Raw genomic sequence first — 25,311 nt, forward strand, 5'->3', positions numbered from 1 at the left:
ATAAAATGAGGGGGCTGGACAAGAGCTCCTCTAAGATCCCATGTTGCTCAAAAATGCCAGCTTTTAAGTTCTACATGTAACAGAAAGGTTTTTCATTTAATCAAGAAGAAACCAATCAAGTGGAAATACTTACACAACAATCCCAAAACAATCAGTGCAATGAAAATGTGAACCAAAAGGGTGGTGATGAAGCGGAAGGTGAACATCATGGCCAAAGATAAGGCTGGAAAAGTAAGCAAAACATAAATTCTAACAACAATCAAGGCATGAAGGTGACGACACTGGGGCTGGAATGACTAAGCCTTTTGAAAGAGTGAAGGCTGAGGACTTTCTTCAATCTCGAAATATCTTGGACATTTATCAAACAGAAAAACAAGACATACCCAGGCCACCCTCTGAAGCATGTACAAGTTCAGTCTGTGACAGTAAGCCGTGTCCTGAAAGCGCTAGCATGCTTCTTGAGTTATAAAATGTTTTCAAAGCAGCTATTATTCCCAAATGCCCTAAACTTTTTTTTAAATCCAAATGAAACATCTAAACTTCTTTTTTCACTAAACTTAACTCTTGATTTCATAACTTAAAAGTTCTAATTTTGTGTTCTCAGACATCCTCACTAAATATGAAAGATGAATGCCTTTAAAAATGAAAAATTTAAGATTATAATTGTATGATAAGATATATGTACAAAAATTTGCATATCTGTTTCCACTTTGGGGGTTTTTAAGCCTAAGAATTTATTGAAAGTGAAAGTGTTAGCCACTCAGTCCTGTCTGACTCTGTGACCTATGGACTGTAGCCCACCAGGCTCCTCTGTCCATGGGATTTCCTAGGCAAGAATATTCCAGGGGATCCTCCCGACCCAGGGATCAAACCTGGGTCTCCTGCATTGCAGGCAGATTCTTTACCACCAGAGTCACCAGGGAACTTTAGTGAATTTATAGATACTATTTCACTTTCTTTCTGAACCATAATTCAAGGTTACATATAGGTATTTCAGTGTAGTGATTAAGATCATGGGTTTGAAGTCAGACAGATCTGGGCTGAGTCCCAGCTCTGCCATCTCCACTAGATGCGTAACCTTGGTCAAGCCTCAGACCTCTCTAGGCCTCAGTTTCCTCTCATACACATGGTGATAGGATCCTGATGAGGTTTAAAGAGTTAACAATAAGCACAATGCCTGGTGCATGTGGGTCATAAGAAGTCTGGAAGTTACATAATGGTGGCTAGTGAAGCATCCCCAAGCATTCAGGAATTAGTAACCTTTGGGTAATGAAATTATGGAGACTTCAATTTATAAACTGGAAACATAATGTTAATGGATGATCAAAGAGCTTCTTTCAACCTTCCAAGGTTGGGAGGCAGTCATTGTAAATGACAGGGGTAAATAATAGGCCACTACTATTGCCTAGAGCAACAGAGAGTATTAACTCATTCAAAGAGAAGGCTGACTCTTTAAAGGACTCATCAAGCTAAAATAGCAAAAGGGAAGTTAAACCATCAGGAGTGGGGAAGTGGCTGCTTCCAGAAAGACCTGGAAAAGGCAGGATCTGGGGCAAGGCCTTGGCCTGCCTGCACCCCAGCAAGCCTGTTCCTAGAAGGAGCCGGGTCCACCGGCTCAGTGCCCTCTGGCGCTAACACGATGGACACACCTCCTTCCCCTACTCAGTAGGCTCTGACCTGGCTTGCCTGCAGGAAGAGGCGCTACAGAATGTCCACACTTGCTGGACATGCATTTCTGGCACTTTCCCTGGCCAGTTCACAAAGTGGCAATCTGCTCTGCACATCCATCTTCAAGCAGAGCTGAGGAGCAGACCCTGGAACACCATCAATGTCTAAGGCAACCCGCACCTAGTGAGACCTCTAGGCAGGATCAGCTGGCCTTTTCCCAGTCTTACTACCCCTCCCCCACTTGAACGTGAAACACTGACAATATCTACAGAGAAAATATATGAACTGACCTTTCAATATTTAGGTCAAGAGGCTAATTTTCATTGTACACCACACATAAGCACTAGAAATTTTGGTATAAATAGTCACTGAAGAAAAATTAATGAAAAATTACCAAAGGCGAGGATACAGAGGCCGAGGACTGTGTCTCTTCCTGACATTATTCCACTTAGAATTCGATGGAGGGAGTCCACATCATTGATCAGAACAGATGCAAACAGAGAATAACACTCAGGAGTTTGAGGGATGCATCGATTAAACAAGGGAAAAGACTTGCTAAAAAAAAAAAGATAGAATAAGTGGCAAAGATGTTGATTTATCTTTAAAAAGATACTTATTTAAAATTCTCAGCAACCAAAATGTATAAGATCTAAAGTAATAAAAAGAAGGTTAAAGTCCTGTTTGCAATGTACACTTACAAAGCCAAGCATCTGAGCTGTCACACAGTTTAGCTAACGCCTGGATGGGAAACTGATCACAGGGACCCACAGACACCCAAAACCTAAACTTGGCGAGTGACATTTCTGAGTCTCATATCTTGGCCCTTCCTGGATAACAACCACCAACTCCAACACAAGAATCATATTTCTTTAGGGAACTTCTAGAGCTAAAGACTGGCTCAGTCAGAAGGCGTACTAATGAAAACAAAAGCTTTATTTCTGTTCTCTTTATGAAGACCTATAAAGCTTCAGAGTTTTGTTATGAACAGAGTGAGTGCTTTAGAAATGAGTGATAAATGTATGAGTGAAACTGTGGTTGGTACCTGTCTTAGGTAGATGAGAAAGCTGACCCCTTTTGGAACCCTTCCTGAAATGGAAAAATGCCCAGGAATGTTCCTCCTAATGACTTTACTGTAGCCACAAATACCTTCACAGCATCCTACTCTTCTTTCCTTCTGTGGACCCCAAAGACTGGAAATAATCCAAACTTATGAAGTGCCTAATTATCTGACAAATTGCTAAAGTATTAGGCAGTTACCAAATATTTTGTGAAATGCGTGAAGATGAAGCAAGGGGAACCCAAATGTCATTTGACATTACAGCATCATGAAGGAAAAATGGCTTCGAAACACCCAGTGAATTTCAACATAGAACATACAGAAGGATCTTTCTCAGGAGGCTCAACAGTAGAGAAACAGTTCCTGAGTCATCAAATATTGATTCAAGAGTAATACAACCAAGCCATTTTTTTAAATTAAAAATTTTACAGATGCAATACATTCACATGGCTCAGATTCCTAAAGTATCAGAATAAATCATAAGAAATTGCTCTTTCTTCTCCTTGAGCCACTGAAGAACATTTGTCCACAGGCCATTAGGTTTTGGTTTCTTGCATATCACCATAGAGATATTTGTTAGCATATATGAACGTAACAGGAAATTTAAATAGCAGTCTGCTGCTGAGTGTCAAAAATAGTAAAAATTATATCCCTAAATGAGATACCAGACCTTTTTCAAAAAAGAGGTAGGAAAAAAAAAAAACTGTTACTCTCATAAATCTTTCACCTACACATTATAAGGGGCTTTCCTGGTGGCTCAGTGGTAAAGAATCTGCTTGCCAAGGCAGGGGACTCAGGTTCGATCCCTGGGTCAGGAAGATCTCCTGGAGAAGGAAATGGCAACCAACTCCAGTATTCTTGGCTGAAGAATTCCATGGTCAGTGGAGCCTGGCAAGCTACAGTCCATGGGGTCGCTAAAGAGCTGGACACAACTCAGTGATTAAACAGTAACAACACACTATAAGAGTGTTCGAGGCTGGAGAACAGTAAAGCATTTTAAAATAGAAACTTTCATTCTGGAATATCTTTAGCATTACTGAAAAATCACAAAGAAGGTACAGAGAGTTCCCACATACCTTCCCTCACCTCCACCTTATGTTAACATCTGACATAACCACAGTACATTTGTGAAAATTAAGAAATCAACACTGGTGCTACATGATTCACTAAACCACAGCCTTTATTTGGAAATGGCCCTTTTCCACCAATTCCTTTTCCGGTTCCAGCATACCACACCGCATTTATTTGTTGTGTCTCCCTTGGTCTGGGACAATTTCTTAGTTCTCCCTATTTGTCATTACCTTGACACTTTTGAAGATTCATGGTCAGGTATTTCATGAACGTCCTGCAAACTGCAGAATGACCCTCATGTTCTCTCATGATTAGACTGCAGGGACAGGTTTAGGGTGGTGGCCTGCTGCAGGGCTGTGGGCGCTGAGGGTAGCATACATGCATGGGATCTTTTGAAGGAGGTCAACATTATCTTCATTACCTCCACCATAGTTGGGCCCCAGGTAAATAGCAGGGAGAAACACAGCTCCATCCATCAACAGAAAACTGGATTAAAGATTTACTGAGCATGGCCCTGCCCATCAGAACAAGACCCAGTTTCCCCCTCAGTTAGGCTCTTCCATCAGGAAGCATCCATAAGCCTCTTATCCTTCTTCATCAGAGGGCAGACAGACTAAAAACCACCATCACAGAAAACTAACCAATCTAATCACATGGACCATATCCTTGTCTAACTCAATTACTATGAGCCACGCTGTGTAGGGCCACCCAAGACGGACAGGTCATGGTGGAGAGTTCTGACAAAATGTGATTCACTGGAGAAGGGAATGGCAAACCACTTCAGTATTCTTGCCTTGAGAACCCCATAAACAATATGAAAAGGCAAAAATATAGGACACTAAAAGATGAACTCCCCAGGTTGGTAGGTGCCCAATATGCTACTGGAGATCAGTGGAGAAATAACTCAGAAAGAATAAGGAGACAGAGCCAAAGCAAAAACAATACCCAGCTGTGGATATGACTGGTGTGAAAGCAAGGTCCAATGTTATAAAGAGCAATATTGCATAGGAACCTGGAATGTCAGGTCCGTGAATCAAGGCAAACTGGAAGTGGTCAGACAGGAGATGGCAAGAGTGAACGTCAACATTCTAGGATTCAGCGAACTAAAATGGACTGGAATGGGTGAATTTAACTCAGATGACCATTATATCTACTACTGTGGGCAAGAATCCCTTAGAAGAAATGGAGTAGTCATCATAGTCAACAAGAGAGTCTGAAATGCAGTACTTGGATGCAGTCTCAAAAACGACAGAATGATCTCTGTTCATTTACAAGACAAACAATTCAATATCATGGTAATCCAAGTCTATGACACGACCAGTAACGCTGAAGCAGCTGTAGTTGAACGGTTCTATGAAGACCTACAAGACCTTCTAGAACTAACAACCAAAAAAGATGTCCTTTTCATTATAGGGGACTGGAATGCAAAAGTAGGAAGTCAAGAAACACCTGGAGTAACTGGCAAATTTGGCCTTGGAGTACAGAATGAAGCAGGGCAAAGGCTAATAGTTTTTTCAAGAGAACACACAGGTCATAGCCAACTCCCTCTTCCAACAACACGAGAGAAGACTCTACACATGGACATCATGGTCAACACTGAAATCAGATTGATTATATTCTTTGCAGCCAAAGATGGAGAAACTCTATACAGTCAGCAAAAACAAGATCAGAAGCTGACTGTGACTCAGATCATGAAGTCCTTATTGCCAAATTCAGACTAAATTGAAGAAAGTAGGGAAAACCACTAGATCATTCAGGTATGACCTAAATCAAACCCCTTATGATTATACAGTAGAAATGAGAAATAGATTTAAGGGCCTAGATCTGATAGATAGAGTGCCTGATGAGATGGAGATTCGTGACACTGTATAGGAGACAGGGATTAAGACCATCCCCAAGAAAAAGAAATGCAAAAAAGCAAAATGGGTGCCTGGGGAGGCATTACAAACAGCTGTGAAAAGAAGAGAAGTGAAAAGCAAAGGAGAAAAGGAAAGACATACCCATTTGAATGCAGAGTTCCAAAGAATAGTAAGGAGAGATAAGAAAGCCTTCCTCAGTGATCAGTGCAAAGAAATAGAGGAAAACAATAAAATTGGAAAGACTAGAGATCTCTCCAAGAAAATTAGAGATAACAAGGGAACATTTCATGCAAAATGGATTCAATAAAGGACAAAAATGGTGTGGACCTAATAGAAGCAGAAGATATTAAGAAGACGTGGCAAGAATACACAGAAGAACTGTACAAAAAAGATCTTCACAACCCAGATAATCATGATGGTGTGATCACTCATCTAGAGCCAGACATCCTGGAATGTGAAGTCAAGTGGGCCTTAGAAAGCATCACTATGAACAAAGCTAGTGGAAGTGATGGAATTCCAGCTGAGCTATTTCAAATCCTAAAAGATGATGCTGTGAAAGTGCTGTACTCAATATGCCAGCAAGTTTGGAAAACTCAGCAGTGGCCACAGGACTGGAAAAGGTCAGTTTTTATTCCAGTCCCAAAGAAAGGCAATGCCAAAGAATGCTCAAACTGCCGCACAGTTGCTCTCATCTCACATGCTAGTAAAGTAATGCTCAAAGTTCTCAAGCCAGGCTTCAACAGTACGTGAACCATGAACTTCCAGATGTTCAAGCTGGTTTTACAAAAGGCAGAGGAACCAGAGATCAAATTGCCGACATCCTTTGAATCATTGAGAAAGCAAGAAGAGTTCCAGAAAAACATCTATTTCTGCTTTATTGACTGTGCCAAAGCCTTTGACTGTGTGGATCACAAGAAACTGTGGAAAATTCTGAAAGAGATGGCAATACCAGACCACCTGACCTGCCTCTTGAGAAACCTGTAGGCAGGTCAGGAAGCAATAGTCAGAACTGGACATGGAACAACAGACCAGTTTCAAATTGGGACAGGAGTATGTCAGGCTGTATATTGTCACCCTGCTTATTTAACTTATATGCAGAGTATATCATGAGAAACGCTGGGCTGGAGGAAGCACAAGCTGGAATCAAGAATGCTGGGAGAAATATCAATAACCTCAGATATGCAGATGACACCACCCTTAAGGCAGAAAGTGAAGAAGAACTAAAGAGCCTCTTGATAAAAGTGAAAGAGAAGAGTGAAAAAGTTGGCTTAAAGCTCAACATTCAGAAAACGAAGATCATGGCATCTGGTCCCATCACTTCATGGCAAATAGATGGAGAAACAATGGAAACGGTGGCTGACTTTATTTTTCTGGGCTCCAAAATCACTGCAGATGGTGACTGCAGCCATGAAATTAAAAGACACTTACTCCTTGGAAGAAAAGTTATGACCAACCTAGACAGCATATTAAAAAGCAGAGACATTACTTTGCCAACAAAGATCCATCTAGTCAAGGCTATGGTTTTTCCAGTAGTCATGTATGGATGTGAGAGTTGGAGTATAAAGAAAGCTGAGTGCCAAAGAATTGATATTTTTGAAATGTGGTATTCGAGAAGACTCTTGAGAGTCCCTTGGATTGTAAAGAGATCCAACCAGTCTATCATAAAGGAAATCAGTCTTGAATATTCATTGGAAGGACTAAGGATGCCAAAGCTGAAACTCCAATATTCTGGCCACCTGATGTGAAGAGCTGACTCATTGGGAAAGACCCTGATGCTGGGAAAGATTGAAGGTGGGAGGAGAAGGGGACGACAGAGGATGAGATGGTTGGATGGCATCACCAATTCAATGCACATGAGTTTGAGTAAACTCCGGGAGTTGGTGACGGATGGGGAGGCCTGGTGAGCTGCCGTCCATGTGGTCACAGCGGGTCAGACACGACTGAGTGACTGAACTGAATGGGTTTAGGGGAAGAACGCCACCAAGGGGAGGTGCTCTCAGAGGACTACATTGGGGACATGGCAGCAGCCTGACTTCACTGCTGAATTTGACCACGATCACTTGGTTAAGGTGGTTGGGCCCTGCCAGATTTCTCCACTGGAATGCGAGAATTGTTTCTCTTTCTTCACTCTGTTCTTAAAAGTGAGTCACTAAGTCCAGCCTGCTCTCAAAAGGAAATTAACTTCCATATCCTAGAGGAGGAATACCAACACACATGATCAGAGATCCCTCTGTAAAGATTTATCCCTTTCCTCCCCTTTATTACTTAGTCTCTTATTTACGTAAGTATGGACTCCTGGATATATATTCTTTGGGTTATAATCCAGTATGATTGTTATTTAGTCAGTTGCTCAAATTGTTCCATCTTTGTCCACTGGGAGGTATTTCAGGTTGGCCCCTGCGTCCTTTTGACATGGCCAATCCCTTATTTCCCCCTTGAGCACTTCCTTACTTTCTAATTTGACAAGATGATGCCAGGCTTATCTGGTATTTCCCTCATTCAAGCCCTAAAATCAGACCCTTTGGAGAACAGCACTTAGAAACCAAGCTCTGGACATTGGGTATGTTTATTGCTACTGGAGAATCACTGGTCCTAGGCCCTCTTATAATCAGTCATAATATGTAGCTTCAAAATGGCTAAATGGTCCCCTTTGAGAAGTAGGGAGGGGGATCAAGAGAATGTGGAACACATCCCACCTCCACAAACACATCAAAAATACATCTACATGTGGAACAATTCTCTTAGGAAACTAACTAGAAACCAGCAGATGAACTCCTATACAACCAAACCTGCAAGAAAAAGTGGTTCCATGTAACTGGCTGGGACAAAAAGGCATTGCCTTGGGACCTGTGCCCCTGAAAAGCAAGCTGTCAAGCCACAATCTGGACATCCACATCCTGGGCTCCCGTGCGGAGAAGACTAGCCCCCATGACTGCTGGAAAATCTGCAGAGACAGAGAGAAGGACTAGAGAAGCCTAGATTCCACTTACACAGAGTGTGTGCATGCTGGCTTGCTGGGAATCAGGGTGGAGAGAGCCGTGCACTGGTGGCTGCCAGCTCACCACACTCAATTAGAAGGGGCAAACACCCCGGCCCTGCTCACTCCAAACCACAGCCTGGTGCAAGATCAGGGCACAGATTCAGTTCAGCTATGCAGAAACAGATCAGGGCACCTGGGGTGTGATGCAGGTGAAGCCACACAGGACACTGTCTAGTCACGCACGGGGCGAGTGGAACCACATCGGCCATTGGCAGGGTGAGCACAGGGAGGTGCCAAAAGTGCACAGAGGCTAAGGGCTGGGCACACAGGCCCTGGGACTCATCTAGCTACACAGAAACTGCACAGAGGCTAAGGGCTGGGCAGACAGGCCCTGGGACTCATCTAGCTACACAGAAACAGCCCAGAGGGCCTGGAATGTGGTCTGGGTGGGGCAGCGATGGCCATTGTCCGTGCATTGAGAAGTGGCAAGTCCTCTCCCAGTGAGAGCTCCTCAGCTTCGCCCACATCACACCACAGCCTCGCCCTAAATCTGGGGCAGACAGGTCCTGGAGAAGACTGGCACAGAGGCAGCATAGATCCTGGTAGGGGGGCACAGGCACATAAACTTGGGCAGCCACAACATCCAACCCCTAGCCCCAGCCTACTCCACGCCACAGCCTTGCATTAGATCTGGGATGAACACAACAGAGAAAGGGATGTGATCTTGGGCTGCTTCCAAGCAGAGCCATGGGGACCCATAGGTCCTTTGTGACCACAGAGGCCTCACTTGCTTCAGCAATCACCTCCGTAGGGGTAGGGGAACACAGTCAAGGGCCATAAAGCCTCACTGACCCTGACCTTTAGGGTTGCTAATTCAATAACTGAGGAGCTGACACTGCTCCTAATAGAGTCACAACAGCCACGGAGCAAAAGGGAAGCCCCCCCTCATATCCTGCACAGGTTCTGGAAACAACTCTCCCCACGAAGGGCAAAATGGCCAGCAAACTCTGAGGAAAGGCCTGGCTGGCAGCCATATGGAAGCCAGCAACTTACACCAAAGACACTGGGCATGCAGAGGCTACACGGGGATGCCCCCACATAAAAACTTCTCTTCAAGACCATAGCAGATAATTGTTTCTCCTGAATTTATAAAGAAAAAGAAAGTTAAATAGAATAAAAAGGCAGCAGAACTACTCCCAATTAAATGAACAAGAGAAATCCCCCAAAAGAACAAATAATGAATAATGAAACAGGCCTTTCTAATCCACTAGACCCCAAGTTCAAAAAGGTGGCAATAAAAGTGCTAACTGAATTAAGAAAGATTATTGACAGAAACAGAGATCATTGTAACAAGGAACTAAAAACTATAAAGATGAACTGATCACTGATGATTTCCTCAAGACAAATTCCTGTTTTGTATTGGAGTCCTCCTCTTCCATTCCAAAAGTTATGTGCCAATTTGATAAAAAACTGTTGTCTTATTGCCATTTAATTATGCTCTTGGTTACCTATTTAAAAAGCTATTTAAACTTTTATATTTCTAGTTTTGAAAAAAAAAAAAAAGATGAACTGATCAAAAAAGGATAATTCAACTGCCAAGATAAAAACCAACCTAGAGGTCATTAATAGCAGAATAAATGTTATAGAAGAATGAATAAGTGATCTGGAAGATAGCATGATGGCAATCACCCAGTTAGAACGGCAGGTGGACATACAAATGGAAACAAATGAGAGCAACATACGATCCCTATGGGATAACATGAAATGTGCCAACCCACACATAATAGACATTCCAGAAGGAGAAGGTGGTGGGTTGTTGAAAATGCATTTGAAGAAATTATGGCTGAAAACTTCCCAAACCTAAAGAAGGGAACATATATTCAGGTATAGGTAGCACAGAGGGTCCCAAACAATAAGAACCCATGAATACTCACACCAAGACATCTCATAATTAAGATGGCAAATCTTAAAGATAAAGAGGATTCCAAAGGTAGTGAGAGAAAAACAGAGTCAGTTACAAGGGAATCTCCTGTAAGCTATCAGTTGATTTCTCTACAGAAACTTGGCAGGCCAGAAGGGAGTGGCAAGATAAATTCAAAGTCCTAAAAGGGAAAAACCTGCAACTTAGGATGCTCTATCCAGCATGCTTATCATTTAGAACAGAAGGAGAGATAAAGAATCTCCCAGACAGGCAAAAGCAAAAAGAATTCAGCAATATTAAACCTACCCTAAAAGAAATATTGAAGAGTCTTCTCTGACTAGAAAGGTAGCAAGAATCTATAGGAAAGGGAAAATCATAATAGGAAAGCCAAATCATGAAAGGATTGAAGATCACTTGAATAAGCCAGCACATAGACAAAACAACAATCACAAAATTGTAAAAAAAAAAAAATATATATATATATATATAACTACATTAAATAGTGAAAAAGGGCTTCCCTGATAGCTTAGCTGATAAAGAATCTGCCTGCAATGCAGGAGACCTTGGTTTGATTCCTGAGTTGGGAAGATCCCCTGGAGGAGGGCATGGCAACCCACTCCAGTATTCTTGCCTGGAGAATTCCCATGGACAGAGGAGACCGGGAGGCTACAGTTCACGGGGTTGCAAAGAGTCTGACATAACTAAACGACTAAGCAAGGCACAAATAGTAAAACGATAAGCATGAAGATACAAAATACAACATCGAGAAAACAAAATGTGAGGGAAGGGAGTATAAAAATGTAAATCTTTTACAGTGTGTTTGACCTTAAATGATTGCTAGTTTAAAATGAGTAGATACAGTCATGAGTTAATGTGCTTGAACTTCATGGCAACCGTAAATCAAAAATATAGACTATATTCACAAAAAACAAAAGGAAAGGAAATCAAACATACTACAACAGAGAGTCATCAAATCACAAAAGGAAAAATAAAAAGAAGAAATAAGCAAAGAAGAACTAGAAGACAACTAGAAAACAAAGATTAAACTGACAGTAAGGGAACTTCCCTGTTGGGCCAATGGCTAAGACTCTGCATTCCCAATGCAGGGGGCCTGGGTTCGATCCCTGGTCAGGGAACTAGATTCCACATGCTGAAACTAAAAGATCCCATATGCTGCAACAAAGTTCAAAGATTCCACATTCTACAACTAAGACCCAGTACAGCCAATAAATAAATAAATATTGAAACATAATAAACATAAAATTAAAGGAACTTGAAAAAGATTTTTTTTAATGGCATTAAGTACATACTTCCAAATTATCACTTTAAATGTCAATGGGCCAAATGCTCTAATCAAAAGACACAGCATGGTAGATTGGATAAAAGACACAAGAATGTACAATATGCTGCCTACAAGAGATTCACTTCAGGGCAAAAGGCATACACATACTGAAAGTGAGGGTATAGAGAAACAGACTCACACATATAGAAAACAAACTTGAGGCTACCCAAGGGAAGAGGGAGGGAGTTTTATTAACAGATTAAAAACTACTCTACATAAAATAGGTAAACAACAAGAATTTACTATATTATACAGGTAATTACTTTCAATATTTTGTAATGAGCTATAATCAGAAAAATAAAGGAAAACAAGAAGGAGGCAGAGGTAGCAATACTCATAGGAAAAATAGACTTTAAAACAAAGGCCATAAAGGAAGATAAAGAAGAGCATTAAATGATGAAAAGGGGGTCAATACAAGAAGAGGATATTATACTCATTGATATATATGCACCCAATAGGGGAGCACTTATGTTCCTTTTACACCACTTTGTAAACCATTTATGGAAATATAAATTGGTGCAGCCGCTAGAGAAAACAGTATGGAGATTTCTTTAAAAAACTAGAAACACTGCTATCATATGATCCAGCAATACCACTCCTGGGTACATGCCAGAAAAAAATGAAAACTCTAATTTGAAAAGATAGAGGCACACCAATGTTCATAGCAGCACTATTTATAGTAACCAAGTCATGGAAGCAATGCTTGTCCATCAACAGATGAATGGATAATGTGGTATATACATATAATGGAATATTATTCAGTCATGAGAAAGAATGAAATATTCCCATTTGCAGCAACATGGAGAGACCCAGAGAACATTATATTTAGTAGAGTAAGCCAGGCAGATAAAAACAAATATCATATCATTTATAATGCAGAATCTAAAAACTAATGCAGGTGAATCTATATACAAAACAGAAACAGACGCACAGACATAGAAAACAAACTTGAGGCTACCAAAGGCAAGAGGGAGGGAGTATGGGATTAACAGATAAAAGCTACTCTACATAAAATAGGTAAGCAGCAAGAATTTGCTATATTATACAGGTAATTATTTTCAATATTTTGTAATAAGCTATAATCAGAAAAAACACTGAATCACTCTGCTGTACACCTGAAACTAACACAATATTGTAAATCAACCATACTTCAATGCAAATAAATGAAAGCATGTATTATACATTAGTGACTGATGAATACTGATGAATTACCCGCCTTAGAATCCTGCTTCAGGACTGTATAAAAGTGCCTATTTCCCTACCCTTTTGCAAAGCGTGCTTTTTATTAAAAAAACAAAACAAAACATGTTGCCAGTCTAAGCCTGGTGTGCAGCAGTCCATGGTGTCACAAAGAGTCATACATGACTGAGCAACTGAACTGAGTCTATGAGGTGAAAACATCAGAGTCTTAAATGGAATTTCCCCTATTATAAGGGAGGTTCAGTCTTTTTTAGTATCTTTAAAAAATACTGCACTTTTCTTTGAAGCATCTATTCATATTCTCATTTCAGTTTTATATTGTGATACTGGTGTTTTAAAAGTTGATTAGTAAGATCTTTCATAAATTAGAGGTCAATCTTTTTTTATATGAATTGTAACTTATCTGCCTGTTAATTTTGCTTCTACTGCTTTGTCATGCAGAAATGTTTCTTTTTAATGTAGCCAAAGTTACTGATGTTTTTAGTTTTATGTCTCCTGAATTTTAAGTCATAGGGAGAAGCCTTCTTTACTTCCAGGTTATAAGAGAATTCTCCCCTGCCTTCTAGTACTTCCTGATTTCACTTTGTCAGTTAAGATCTTTAATCTATTTGGAATTTATCCACATAAGCCATGAGGTATAGATCCAGTTTTTCCCTCTGGATTCCCACCCAGCTGTCCCAACACCACTTGTTGAATAGTCCAAGTTTCTGTCACTGACTTGAGATGCCATTTTTTATCATGTACTAAATTCTTGTAAGAATTCCTGTTCCTGGATTATCTAGTATCCTTTACTGACCTTTCTACATATGAACTGGTACCACAGTATTCAATTATTAAACATGGTTTAAAAACTGGAAGGACTAGTTTTCCTTCATTGTTTTCTTCAGATTTTTCATGGTCATTTAAGAGAACTTTTTTCCTTACAGACATTCAAATCAGCTTATCTAGCTACTGAAAAAATCCTATTATATTTATTTTAATCATGATAAACCTATATTTTTCAACTTAGAAATAACATCTTAAATAGTGTAGAGGGAAGTAACATTTTTAACATGTTGAGTCATACCATCAAGAAGACATTCTATCTTCCTATTTGTTCAAGATTATTTTGTACCTCAGAAGCATATGTAAGCTTTCATCCTGTGGTTCTTATACATTCTTGTTAATTTCTAGACTTTTTTTGTATATACTTTTTCCTGCTGTGATAAAAGCAGTCTTTTCAGAAAACATATGAATGCTACAGATTTCAGTATATTAATCTTGTTCCCTGCTACCTTAGTTTTTTTTTTATCATTTGTTGTTTTTCAATTAGTTTTCTTAACCACATTGCTGTTCAGTCGCTAAATCACATCTGACTCTTTGCAACCCTTGGGACCATAGGACATATAAAGCAGTATGTATATCTTACCACATATAAAGTAATAATTTTAACTCCTGCTTTCCAGTGTTTACATTTTGAATTTCTTTTTCTTTTCTATTACTAAACAGTCTTAACACCAAAGAATCTGAATTGTTTTGAAAGAAAATGCTTTCTGAACTTTTAGTGTTTTCAAAAAATAAGATCAGATAAAGATTTCACGTCATTTTATTTGCTTTTCCTCAAACACAATTCTCCATAAGACCCTAATTTTGACAACATGGCTTGCTAAATATTGTGCTTTTTAGGCATTTAATTCCCCTATGCTGATTCCGTCTTAGTTCTGAGAATGCTGGAGGGAGGCCTGTAAAGCGTGGGTCATCCCTGGTAGGCTGTGGACCAGATGCACATTAATGAGCTGGGGCAGGGGATGAGTCTATTGGTCCACAAATGGTGGTTTCTTTCCCACTTCTGTTTTTCCTCCCCCACCAGGAAAGCCACTCAAATACACAGGGAACTATCTAGAGAGCTGATTGCGTATTTAGATGACCCTATACATGGAATTTACTCAAGCAGACAATGCAGTGACATGCACAGGCTCCTATGTGAGAGGCTAGAAATAGAATTTACTAGAGGGAAAAACCCAAGCCTTTTAGACTTTAAATCTAAAATCTAATGGGGGTGGGGACTCAAAATACAATATTACATTGAACACCAAAAGGAAAAAGATATACTTGCTTGTTATCTTCTGCAGTATTTTTTCACTGCTCTTAGCAGCTTGTTCCTAGGTATACAAACCTTCTCTATACGCAGTCATTGCTCTAAAAGGGTGTGTTATACCTCACATGATCAACCCAGAAAGAAGAAACAATTGGTTTATCAAAGAGAAGTATTTAGAAAACGTTCCTTGGCTGTATGGTCCCACTTCTCATGTTTTCAAGCTTTTCACTCTTGGCACTGCTCTTCCATGATAAAATATGATAATTTCCATCTTAAAACAACTGCTTGCTTGTGTAGGAAAAGGAAATGGAGCCCTCGAGGCTACTTTTATCTCCCTCACTCCATCCAAGAAAAACCAGTCAATCAGCAGTTTTGTCTTCACTTGAAAAGCTAAGCGTTGGAAAGGTCTGCATTTAAGGGGTGAAAGGACTAACACTGGCTTGAGATGTAGAAAAGATGGTGTTCCAAGGACGCAGGGTACAGGACCAACCCCGCCATCCCCTCCCCAGCTTGGTGTGAGCCCTTTAGGCTGTTTGCCAGACAAAATAAAACGAACAAAGACCTGTTTGCTTAGAGTTACAGGAACAAACGTGGATGCTGTTTGGGTTTGAATGCCAGCTCTTCCACTTGTATAACTTTAACCTGCCTCTGCAATAGCTTTCTCAGCCATAAAATAGGGATGGAAATATCTACAACACATAGGTTTTATGAGGCCCAAGTAAATTAACACATGTTAAGAGCTTAGAAAAGTACATGATAATTTTTGGGCAAGCATCAGACTCAATAGATGTCTGTTATTATCATCAATATCAAAATATAAGCTTCCCAGGGAATTACAGTAATCATCCCATTGATAGTAAGAGGACAGTTTATTCAACTCTGGTTAAATTACAGCCTTAGATATTTTATTCTCTTTCAATTCCTTCTTCAGGTCCAGAACACACATAGTGTTCTTTTAAAAATCCTTCTCGAAAGACAAACACTGCATGAACTCACTTATATGTGGAAGCTAAAACAGTTTATCTCACAGAAGCAGAGAACAGAATGTAGTAGCCACAGGGTGGGGGCGGAAGGGGAGATGTGGTCAAAGGGTATAAAGTTAAAAAAAAAACTTCTCTCCACATATTAAATCATTTTTCTTTGAGTTACTGGAATATTTTATTTTTTTCTGGATTTAGTTATGTTTCATTGAGATATGTTTATGACATCTAATAAGAAATCAAAATTTAAAAAAGGTATTACAGAAAAATAGTATGGTATTCTCCTCTGGAAATAATTCTCTCCTCTTTCAGTTACTTATAACACAAGTATTTTGGAAAAGGACACAAGGATGGTTACCTATAGTCTTCCCCCTGTTCTGTTAAAATCTACTCATTTTTCTTAGCACCGGCTATCTCAGCATTTTCCAAGCTCTTAGAAGATTATGAAATATATTACTTTTTAAAAAACTGAAACAGACTAGAAACTATTAGTAAGGAAGAAGTCTTGTTTTGTGAGACTTTATTTCTGTTTCCATATACATCAGTATGTATGAAGATACGTGTATAATGGAGTTGTGATGTAATGCACTTCTTACTGGGAATCCTGACCACAAATTTGATGAACATTATACTAGGGAGCTGGCATAATGCCTTGGTTCTACTTAAATTGTGATTATCTTGAAGGGATTTTGCACAGAGGTCTCATTCACTGTAAACATATAATTTTCGAAAGAATGGTAATGCAAAATAAACCTAAGTCCTTCTTCAGTACCTCTCAGCATCCTGATGGTATCTAAAATAGTTTAGATGGTGGTGGTGATAATTAATTGCATTTCCCCCCTCAGCCTTCTCAATGGCTCACACGTGAGCCATTAATCACGGCAGTGCAACTACTTAGAGCTTTAATTACAGGAGACCTCCTCTGTGCCAGGTATTGCCCTAGTTGATAGGGATGAATAAGACTGTGAAAGCAGTTTGCTGAGTGATGTTCTTGAGAAGGATCTGGTTTCTATTCTCACTGAGAAAAAAGGTGTGTTGACCATCTGGCCTTGCCCACCAAGGCCTGCTTCTTATGGAGAACGTAAGAGACTCTCACCAAGTACCCAATAAGTTTCGTTAGTGGATAAGGAAAACGTTTGAAAGCTCTTACCTTGGGGGAACTGGTAGCCTGGGGCACAGCAAGTCCGCATTTGGAATCTGGGTGTAGTTGAAGGAATTCAAATTATAAACACACAGGAAGGATCCTGGAAGCAGAAAACACACAGGCTATACCATTTTCCTACATTGTACTTATCTCTCTAGGGGAGCTAGTAAAGAAACCATAGTCATTTTACCCAGCTGGGGAAAAGAGAATAAACCATTAACAGAAAACAGGTCTCTGGGTGTCCTAAAGCCAAAAAGAATTAAGCATCCAGTTGAGATCAAATCAGGTTCTCTGCTTTCCTCTCTCCAAAATGCCAAATTCAAAAGTTATAAAATGATTGGTAACAAAATGATTTGAAGATGATTTATTATATAGGCTTGATATTTTTAACCCAGTCTTGCAAATAATTTTTAAAAATCTGGCACCCCAGTTCTCAGGCAGATGAAATTTGCAGTGGGCTGCCTCGAATTTCTTACTTCCCTTTGCTTGTTTAATCCTTAAAATATAAATCTGAAAAGCAGGCTCAGAGCAAGTTAAGTGCTTTTGGAACAACGTACAACTGTCCCACTGGTCAGTGAAACTATCCACAGCCCGAATATTTTAATGAAAGAACATACTTGTTGGCAATTCAACCCGAAGCCTGTGGGTGCCTCTCTAGGACTGGACCTGCCAAGTGCGCTTCTCTGACCTCCGTCTGACCCTGCCTTCAGGCCCTCAATGTCTGCTGTTCCCTCCCACTTTCTACGGCAGACCAGACCCTGGCAGTGAGCAGAGAACAGCTAGGGTTTCAGATGAATTCCAGATAAACCTGAACGCAATTAAGCTCAGGAGAAAATGTTTATGGCCCTTTCTACACAAGGAAAGGCACCCACAAGGAAAGACAATTTCCCACTTCGCAGAGGAAGCAGGAGCAAGGCAAAGCAAATGATCTCATCTATGTCTGTACAGGTTACCCTGCCATGATCCCCAGCCTCAGGGGGAATAGAGACCCCATCCTTTGGTACCCACCACTGGTGTTTGCAAAGAGCTGGACCTCTTCCAGGGTATCAAGCTGCTCTTCAGGACAACTGGATACACAGAGAACGGTGGAACTGAGCCTCACATCCTTGACTTCCAGGTTGCAGGAATTCATAAAAAACACGTGTCTAGGAGGCAGATGAAACAGAAGGAGAATGTCGTAGAGCATTTCCTGTTGTTGAGTTTAGTTGTGGGACTTAAACGATAGCCACACGCTATCAAACATGGGAATAATTAAAGCCGACTTTCATCATCAAATACTTCCTGCATAATTTAACAAGTATTATGCCCACCTGGGGTCATCTATGGAGTTGTACAGTTTGGGAGCTGTATTCAAATGTTAACAAAACTTCCCTCTTTCAGATTCAGCATTTTCTGGGATGTTGATAACACTAGGGCGTTCCGGGAGGAAGTCGCTGAGAAGCAAAAAGGACTAACACTGCCCGGGTTCCCTAGGTGAGGCCAGTGCATTAGTGAAGTCCACAGAAAGCATAGTGTATTCAACTATATCTCAGAGAATAGCTCAACCCAGGGAAGTGAGAAGGGGAGAGGAGGAGGCCGAGGCTGTGAATTAAAGGCTTACCCCTCCCCCTGCCTCCCAGTTTGAGCCAGGAAACTCGAGACCCTTCCTGCTGCAGCCGCCCAGCCACTGGGCACAAGAACAAAACTGCTTGTTGCCATTAACAAGGTCACGTGAGGGTTGGCAGCGGCAGCTCCCAGACCCTTGCCCTACACTTATCCCGGCTGCTGAGATCAGAGCAATGTCAGGTCAAGAGCCCTCTAGGCAGTCCTCCAGGAGAGAGGCCCGGAGAAGGGGTCCCAGAAGCTTCTTTTTCCTCAACGGGGGTTGGAAGGGGGGTGGTGGTGTAACAGGAGATGGGGGAACAGATTTCCAAGTGTATGATAACTATATACTTTATTTTACTTATTTTATTAAGTTTTAAAAATTGCAGTAAAATACACATAAAATTTTACCATCTTAAAGATTTTATGTGTGCAGTGGCACGAACCACATTCACGTTGATGTACAACCGTCACTACCACCCACCCCACCCCTCCTCCCACAAGAATCTTTTCATCTTGTAAAACAAGCTCTGTACCCACTTAATAATAATTCATCACCCCCAAATCTTGGCAACCACCGTTCTACTTTCAGTCTCTATGAATGTGACTACTCTAGGCAGCTCATATAAGTGGAATCAAACTATTTATCTTTTTGTGATTGACTTATGTCACTTATCATAATATCCTCAAGATTTATCTATGTTATAGCATGTGTCAGAATTTCTTTCCTTAAAAAGGCTAAAAAATTATCCCATTATATGTATATACATTTTGTTTACTATTCATCTGCTGGACACTTGGTTGCTTCTACCTTTTGGCTATTAATAATAAAATATATACTTTTCATTTCAAAGAGGGTGACTATTTCCCAGCACTGCATTATGAATGCAGTGTCCAAAGAGAAGCACAGGTGTATCTGGGAAGCCTCTTCCTCCCTGTGTTCTTTGTGAGTGACACCCACAAGTGTAGGGGGAAATGGCCCTGGGGCAATCCATTTCCAGCAATGCAAAGCCCCTTACTCAAGAGCAACATTCAGGGGTAGAAGAGGCCTGCTCTGGGATCTGTATTTGGTGACTCCAAACTTATACCCAGGACCTTATACATTTAAGGTGTCTTTCCTAGGAGCTGCTTTTGATTATCAAGTCTTGAAGTTATTATAAGGCCTTATTCATCTTAGAAAATCATGGCCAGGAATTTCTCTCCCCTTGGGGGAGTCCTGCCTTTTCTCTCCCCTTTTGGTTTCTCTGTTGGAGTCAGGGAGATAAGAGTATGCACCACGGTGCCATAGTTGAGAGTGTAGGCTGGGAGAGAGTGGGACACAGGTTCTCAACATCCCCAGGTGGGACTGAGGTATTTCCACATAGAAACAATACTCTCTTTGGTGTATAGTTAGTAACATGATTTGATCCCAGGTGGTGCTAGTGCTAAAGAACCTGCCTTCCAATGCAGCAGACTTTAAGAGATGCAGGTTCAATCCCTGGGTTGGGAAGATCCCCTGGAAGAGGAAATGGCAACCAGCTGCAGTATTCTTGCCTGGAAAACTCCACAGTGAGGGTTATATTTCATGGGGCTGCAGAGTTAGACACGACTGAATGACTAAGCACGCGCACACACACACACACACACATAATGGATAACAATAGTGACAATTAACACTTATTAAGCCTTAGCTCATGCAGTGTCTCAGTGGATCCTGAAAACAGCCTATGAGATAGGTATAATAACTGGTTTAAAAAGATGAAAATTCAGCTCAGAGAAGTTAAGTACCCTGCTCAAAGTCACACAGCTGAAAAGCAGCAAGGATTGAATTTGAACTTGGGATTGGCTGATACTAAAACCTTACTACCATGTGTCCTTACTACCATATCAAAATTTCCTTTTATGAGTTGGCTTGATAGAGTTTTGAGTGGGATATCAGTTTCCAGGCTCAAAATGACTAATTTATACAAAGTTGTGAACTCTAGCCCCTCTGTAGGTTGAGGACTTACTTCAACACTTACTTTTTTTGAGTCATATCCTGCCCTGAAAGAGGAGCCCCTTCTACGGGGGAGTTCTTCTTGCCACACACGTTCCCAAAGCTGTCGTAGCCGAAGAGGAGTCTTCCTGTGGCTCCAGCCGCCACTGAGTAGCCCATGATGAACGCCTGGCAAAACCCAAGTGGCACGTGAGAGCCTGGCCAAAGGGCTGGAAAGCAGCCCTCACATCCTTAAAATGGAACCTGGTAAAATCAAATCTCCCCAGCACGAACGCACTTCCCTCCTTTAGCAGTGACACCAGCAAGTCAGATCAATTAGGGGTCCTCAGCCTCCATGATCTAATGCCTGACGATCTGTGATGGAGCTGATGTAATAAGAGAAATAAGGTGCACAGTAAATATAATAAGCTTGCATCATCCCCTAACCATCTCCCATCCCCATCCGTGGAAACACTCTCTTCCATGAAACCAGTTCCTGGCGCCAATAAGGTTGAGGACCGCTGATGGGGCTGCTGCTTCTCTAGCACTTGCTTTACCAGGTTATGGAGGGACACTGTTCTAAAACTCTGAAGCAGATTCCTCTCTGCTGTCTCTCCTTCTTCCCCAAGAGTCTGTCATTTTCTCTTTTTGCCTAAGAGCACCAGGATAACTCAAACTTTTGTCCCTTGTTTTATCTAAGGCACTGGGGCTCTGCTTCCTTCCCGGAGGTTCTATCCATCTACCTTTCCTCCCTTCCACCTCTCTCTCCTCCTACTTCCTCTTCCACTTTTATTTGTATCTTGTATTTAGGGGACACTGATCTTCAGGGGTAGAAGCAACACAGTTGAAACATACCAAAATATGGTCTGTAACAAGTGAGAAAATGGTGCTTTGGAATAAGTGCTTAAAATACATAAGGAATTTCAGGAATTTTGCTGGACAAGAACATCATGCAATCTGTAGTCACTTTTGTCCAATTTTGTAATGAATGTGGAATATTTAATATTTCAGCTCAAGTGACTAGTCCCTTAATATGCATTGATGGGCCCTCTACTCAGATTGAGTCTGTATCTTCCCATAACATAAGCTTAGTATCATAAATTTCTCAATCTGTAATACAGAAAATACCATTCAATATTTGGAAAAAATAACTGTGGTAGCAGATGTTCCAAAAGTACATATTCCCAAAGTCAATTATGTTTCAGATACTTTACATTCATTACTAATTCAGGAATCAAAATAACCATCTTAAAGTGCCTACTAAGGGATACGGAAACAAAATCGAGCCCCCAAGAAACTTAGCCTAGAAGACAGGCAGGGCTCAGGGCTGAGAAACTTCTGACATCCCAGGGAAGGAGGGTCTCTGCCACTCCTATTCCACCAGTACCTCCTCAACCTCAAGGTCAGACTCCAGGACAAGTGCGTCATTTGTGCAAGTGGACAGATCCCTCACCCTTTACTCTCAGGCTTCGGGTGGGGGGTGGGTGTGTGCCCCTGTGGCTGGCACCATCGGCTGACCCAGTCCCCAGTTGGTCCCCTTCCTGCTCTTCCTTCTGGAGTGTGGTCAGATTCTGATTGGTTTTAGACTTAGAGAAAGGAAAGGGGTTCTGGTCTTCCACCCAGGTCAGCAGAGATCTAATAATAAAGGGCAGCTCCTGCCCAGGAGGGCAAGGGGTTTTTTTTGGTGGGAGGGGCCGGTGGCTGGAGGGAGATTGGGATAATTCTGAGTCCCTGTCATATGACCACATTAAACCATTAAAATTTTCTTTCAACTTCAAACACACAATTGCAATTCCAAACAGTAGGTGGGTATACCAGGTACGGTGGAGCTATTCCAGGAGGTTTCACTCAGTTGTGGGAAGATATGGAAAAAGGAGTCTTGAAAGAAGAGTAAGAAAAGGCAAGGTGGGAGAGGACACTGGGGAGGGAGCACCGGCAGAGATGGCCCAGAACTGAGCGGGTTCTGTTCTGTATATATAAAGGCTGGCACTCTTTCTGTTTGCTATAGACTGCCCTGGTTCATAATTCTGGTCCCTCACCCAAACCTCCTTTGTTCAGCCCCAGCTCAGGACAGCACCATCAATAATTCCATCCAGCATGTGCCTTGTTCCTGGTCAGGATGTCATAACAAAGACCAGAAAGCCAAAGAGCAGAGGCAGAAATAACATCCTTGCCCTCTTGGCTGTGGATAAAAAAATATTGCAAAAGATAAAAGCTAGGCACCTCAGGAAGAACTATCATTACTCAAATTTAATATAGTAAAGAGAACATGGGCACATTGAAGTTTTCAGGTTTATTCTGCAAATGATATGTAAATTTGAAGCCATTTCCAGCTTTGTGCCACCTTTCTGATGGTTCTTAGATCTTTCGGCTGTGATGCGCCATCTATAAATCCTTTCCCCAGACAACTGCTGGCTGAAGGTTTGATAGTTAGGCACTGGGTTTGAGCTGTGGAGAGGCTAGGGAAGATCATTAACAGTCCAAGTTCAAAGCAGCTGGGAACTGGCAGAACAGCTGCTCCCTACATTTATACAACAGCAGACCAAGAGAGAAACACCAGCATCTGTGGAAAGTTTAAGAGGAGGTGTTATAGGTATAGTTTTTCCCAACTTCTAGAGAAAAGCTGCAGGGGTCATTATAGAGGCAACACAGAACATATGGTTATGCCTTTAAGGTCTAACCTTCCACTGTGCCTGTTATTCACCTATCTGTGTGAAACCAGTCGGTAAGTCAAGTGAGTAAATGCCTTTCTAGCTTGGAAAGAGATCATATTTTAGGGTTTATTCAAATCTAACTCTTTTCAACAAAGGTAATTACATGGTAGCCACTGTCAGGCTTTATAATCATTTACCATGAAGAAACAGCATGCCTCCATCTGAAATGGAGGATTTCATGAACATGATCTTTTAAGAACTCAAGTGAGCCTTTTTCTGCTGTTACCTACAACTCTAAAATAAGCTATAAAAGCATCAAAGTTCAGCTTCCAAGAGACTCTTCCAGGACTAAAATGGAAGGTCTACCAGCAATCACACACACCTGGTAACTAGAGTGGGCAAAAACCTCATTTCCTATCCAACTAGAGGGTTTATAGCAAAGGCTTGTTCACCTGCTAAACACAACATTCCAAGAGCAAGTTACACTCAGCTAAAGTAAGAGGAATTTATTTCTAGGCTAACCTGGATATCCCTTTGTGAGAGGAACATTTTATGCGGGGAACTGAGACCAGATGGTACAAGAACTTCCCCCTCAGTGGGCTGGTACTAAGAGGCCTACTGAATGGCAATCCCACTGCAGACGGTGGTTCTCATTTCCTAATGCCGTCTTGTGTTAGAAAGTGGCCCATGGTAATAAGCCAGCCTCTCCAATCTACTGACCCTAGAAGGTTAAGAGATACCTGACTGGCACTTCTGAGAACTGCTATTTGCTCTGTGGCAAACGTCTCTAGCCGTGGCACAATCTGTTACCTGGTACAACCTGGAACCCTCACCCCCCACCTCACTTCACCCCCGCCCAGGGACGCGATTTATATTTGGGGCATAGCTATTTCGGGACACACACACACCACACTCTGGTCTTTTCCCTGCCAGGCACCCACACTTACCAAACCAGTCCAGAAGAGAAAGAACAGAAACAACCATGCCGTATCTGTGCATTTCCTATAAATCTGAGGTCGCCACTGTCTTTGCGTGGGGATTCTTTCCGCGGAATCCTTCCAGAAAAAGAAGGAAGAGTGTTTAGGAAGAGTGTTTAGGAAAAGAGGATAATCATATATTTAGGTCCCAACCTAGAAAATGAGCCCAAACTTACTCGAAGACTGTTCAAAATAACTTTTTTTTTTAAAACGTGGCGGCCCGAAAAGTTCGCGAAGCCTTTGAAACACCTGCCTGTGCGGAGCGGATGAGAAGTTCCCAGCCGCCGAGTCCTTACCTGGAGGCGCACCTAGAGGCGGCCCCAAGTTGGGGCCTAGAGGCCAGCCTCTCCCGCGCCTCCGCCCCAGCAGCCGAGTGGGTCCGAGGTGCCCCGCCAGGTGCCCCCCGGGAGGCGGCGGCGCAGGGGCGGGAGGTCTGTCCCCGGGATCCCGGGAGGCGGAAGCGTCCCCGCGGGGCAGGTGCGTGGAGGGGCCCGAGGCTTCCCCGCGCGCGATCCCTCCCCTGGGGCCAGGTGCGGGCCTTACCAGGTGCTCCGCTCCGAGGCACTGCATCTTGCCCTTCGCGCCGGGGGCCGCGCTCTGGGAGCCCTCGCCGAGCCCGCTGCGGGCCGGCTCGGGGCCCGGCGGCCGACCGGCAAGAAGGGGCGCAGCGCCGCCCCGCGGCAGCCTCCGAGCGCCACGGACTTCGCCCTGTGCGCCATCCTGAGCGGCCCCCGGCCCCCGCCCGCACCCGGGGCCGCCCGGGTGCACCCGGCGATCCGCGCGAGTCCCCGCGCACCTCCGCCGAGGCCGGGGCTCTTCGCCGCTCGTCTAAACCACCGCGCGGTG

General features: G+C 42.2%; 1 protein-coding gene across 5 annotated transcripts in view; it reads right to left on the reverse strand.

The window, feature by feature from the left end:
• The window catches only part of SLC44A3 (solute carrier family 44 member 3), an 83,265-nt gene extending 58,181 nt beyond the window's left edge, over positions 1–25,084 (reverse strand). For 2 of the 5 annotated variants that reach the window (XM_068965244.1, XM_068965243.1), the window contains exons 1-7: positions 25,009–25,084; positions 24,436–24,543; positions 20,881–21,023; positions 18,308–18,444; positions 17,306–17,399; positions 2,063–2,223; positions 134–223 (exon numbers count right to left, since the gene is read on the reverse strand). In XM_068965244.1, coding sequence (XP_068821345.1) covers positions 134–223; positions 2,063–2,223; positions 17,306–17,399; positions 18,308–18,444; positions 20,881–21,023; positions 24,436–24,543; positions 25,009–25,035 — 760 coding nt within the window. In that variant the 5' untranslated portion in view covers positions 25,036–25,084. Of the gene's footprint in view, positions 1–133; positions 224–2,062; positions 2,224–17,305; positions 17,422–18,307; positions 18,445–20,880; positions 21,024–24,435; positions 24,544–25,008 lie in introns of all 5 variants that reach the window. The other 3 variants (XM_068965246.1, XM_068965248.1, XM_068965247.1) reach the window with 3 other exon arrangements.
• Between the last annotated feature and the right edge of the window lie 227 nt (positions 25,085–25,311).

Source organism: Capricornis sumatraensis, chromosome 2 (assembly GCF_032405125.1).
Source record: "Capricornis sumatraensis isolate serow.1 chromosome 2, serow.2, whole genome shotgun sequence".
In the NCBI taxonomy this organism is placed as follows: Eukaryota; Metazoa; Chordata; class Mammalia; order Artiodactyla; family Bovidae; genus Capricornis; species Capricornis sumatraensis.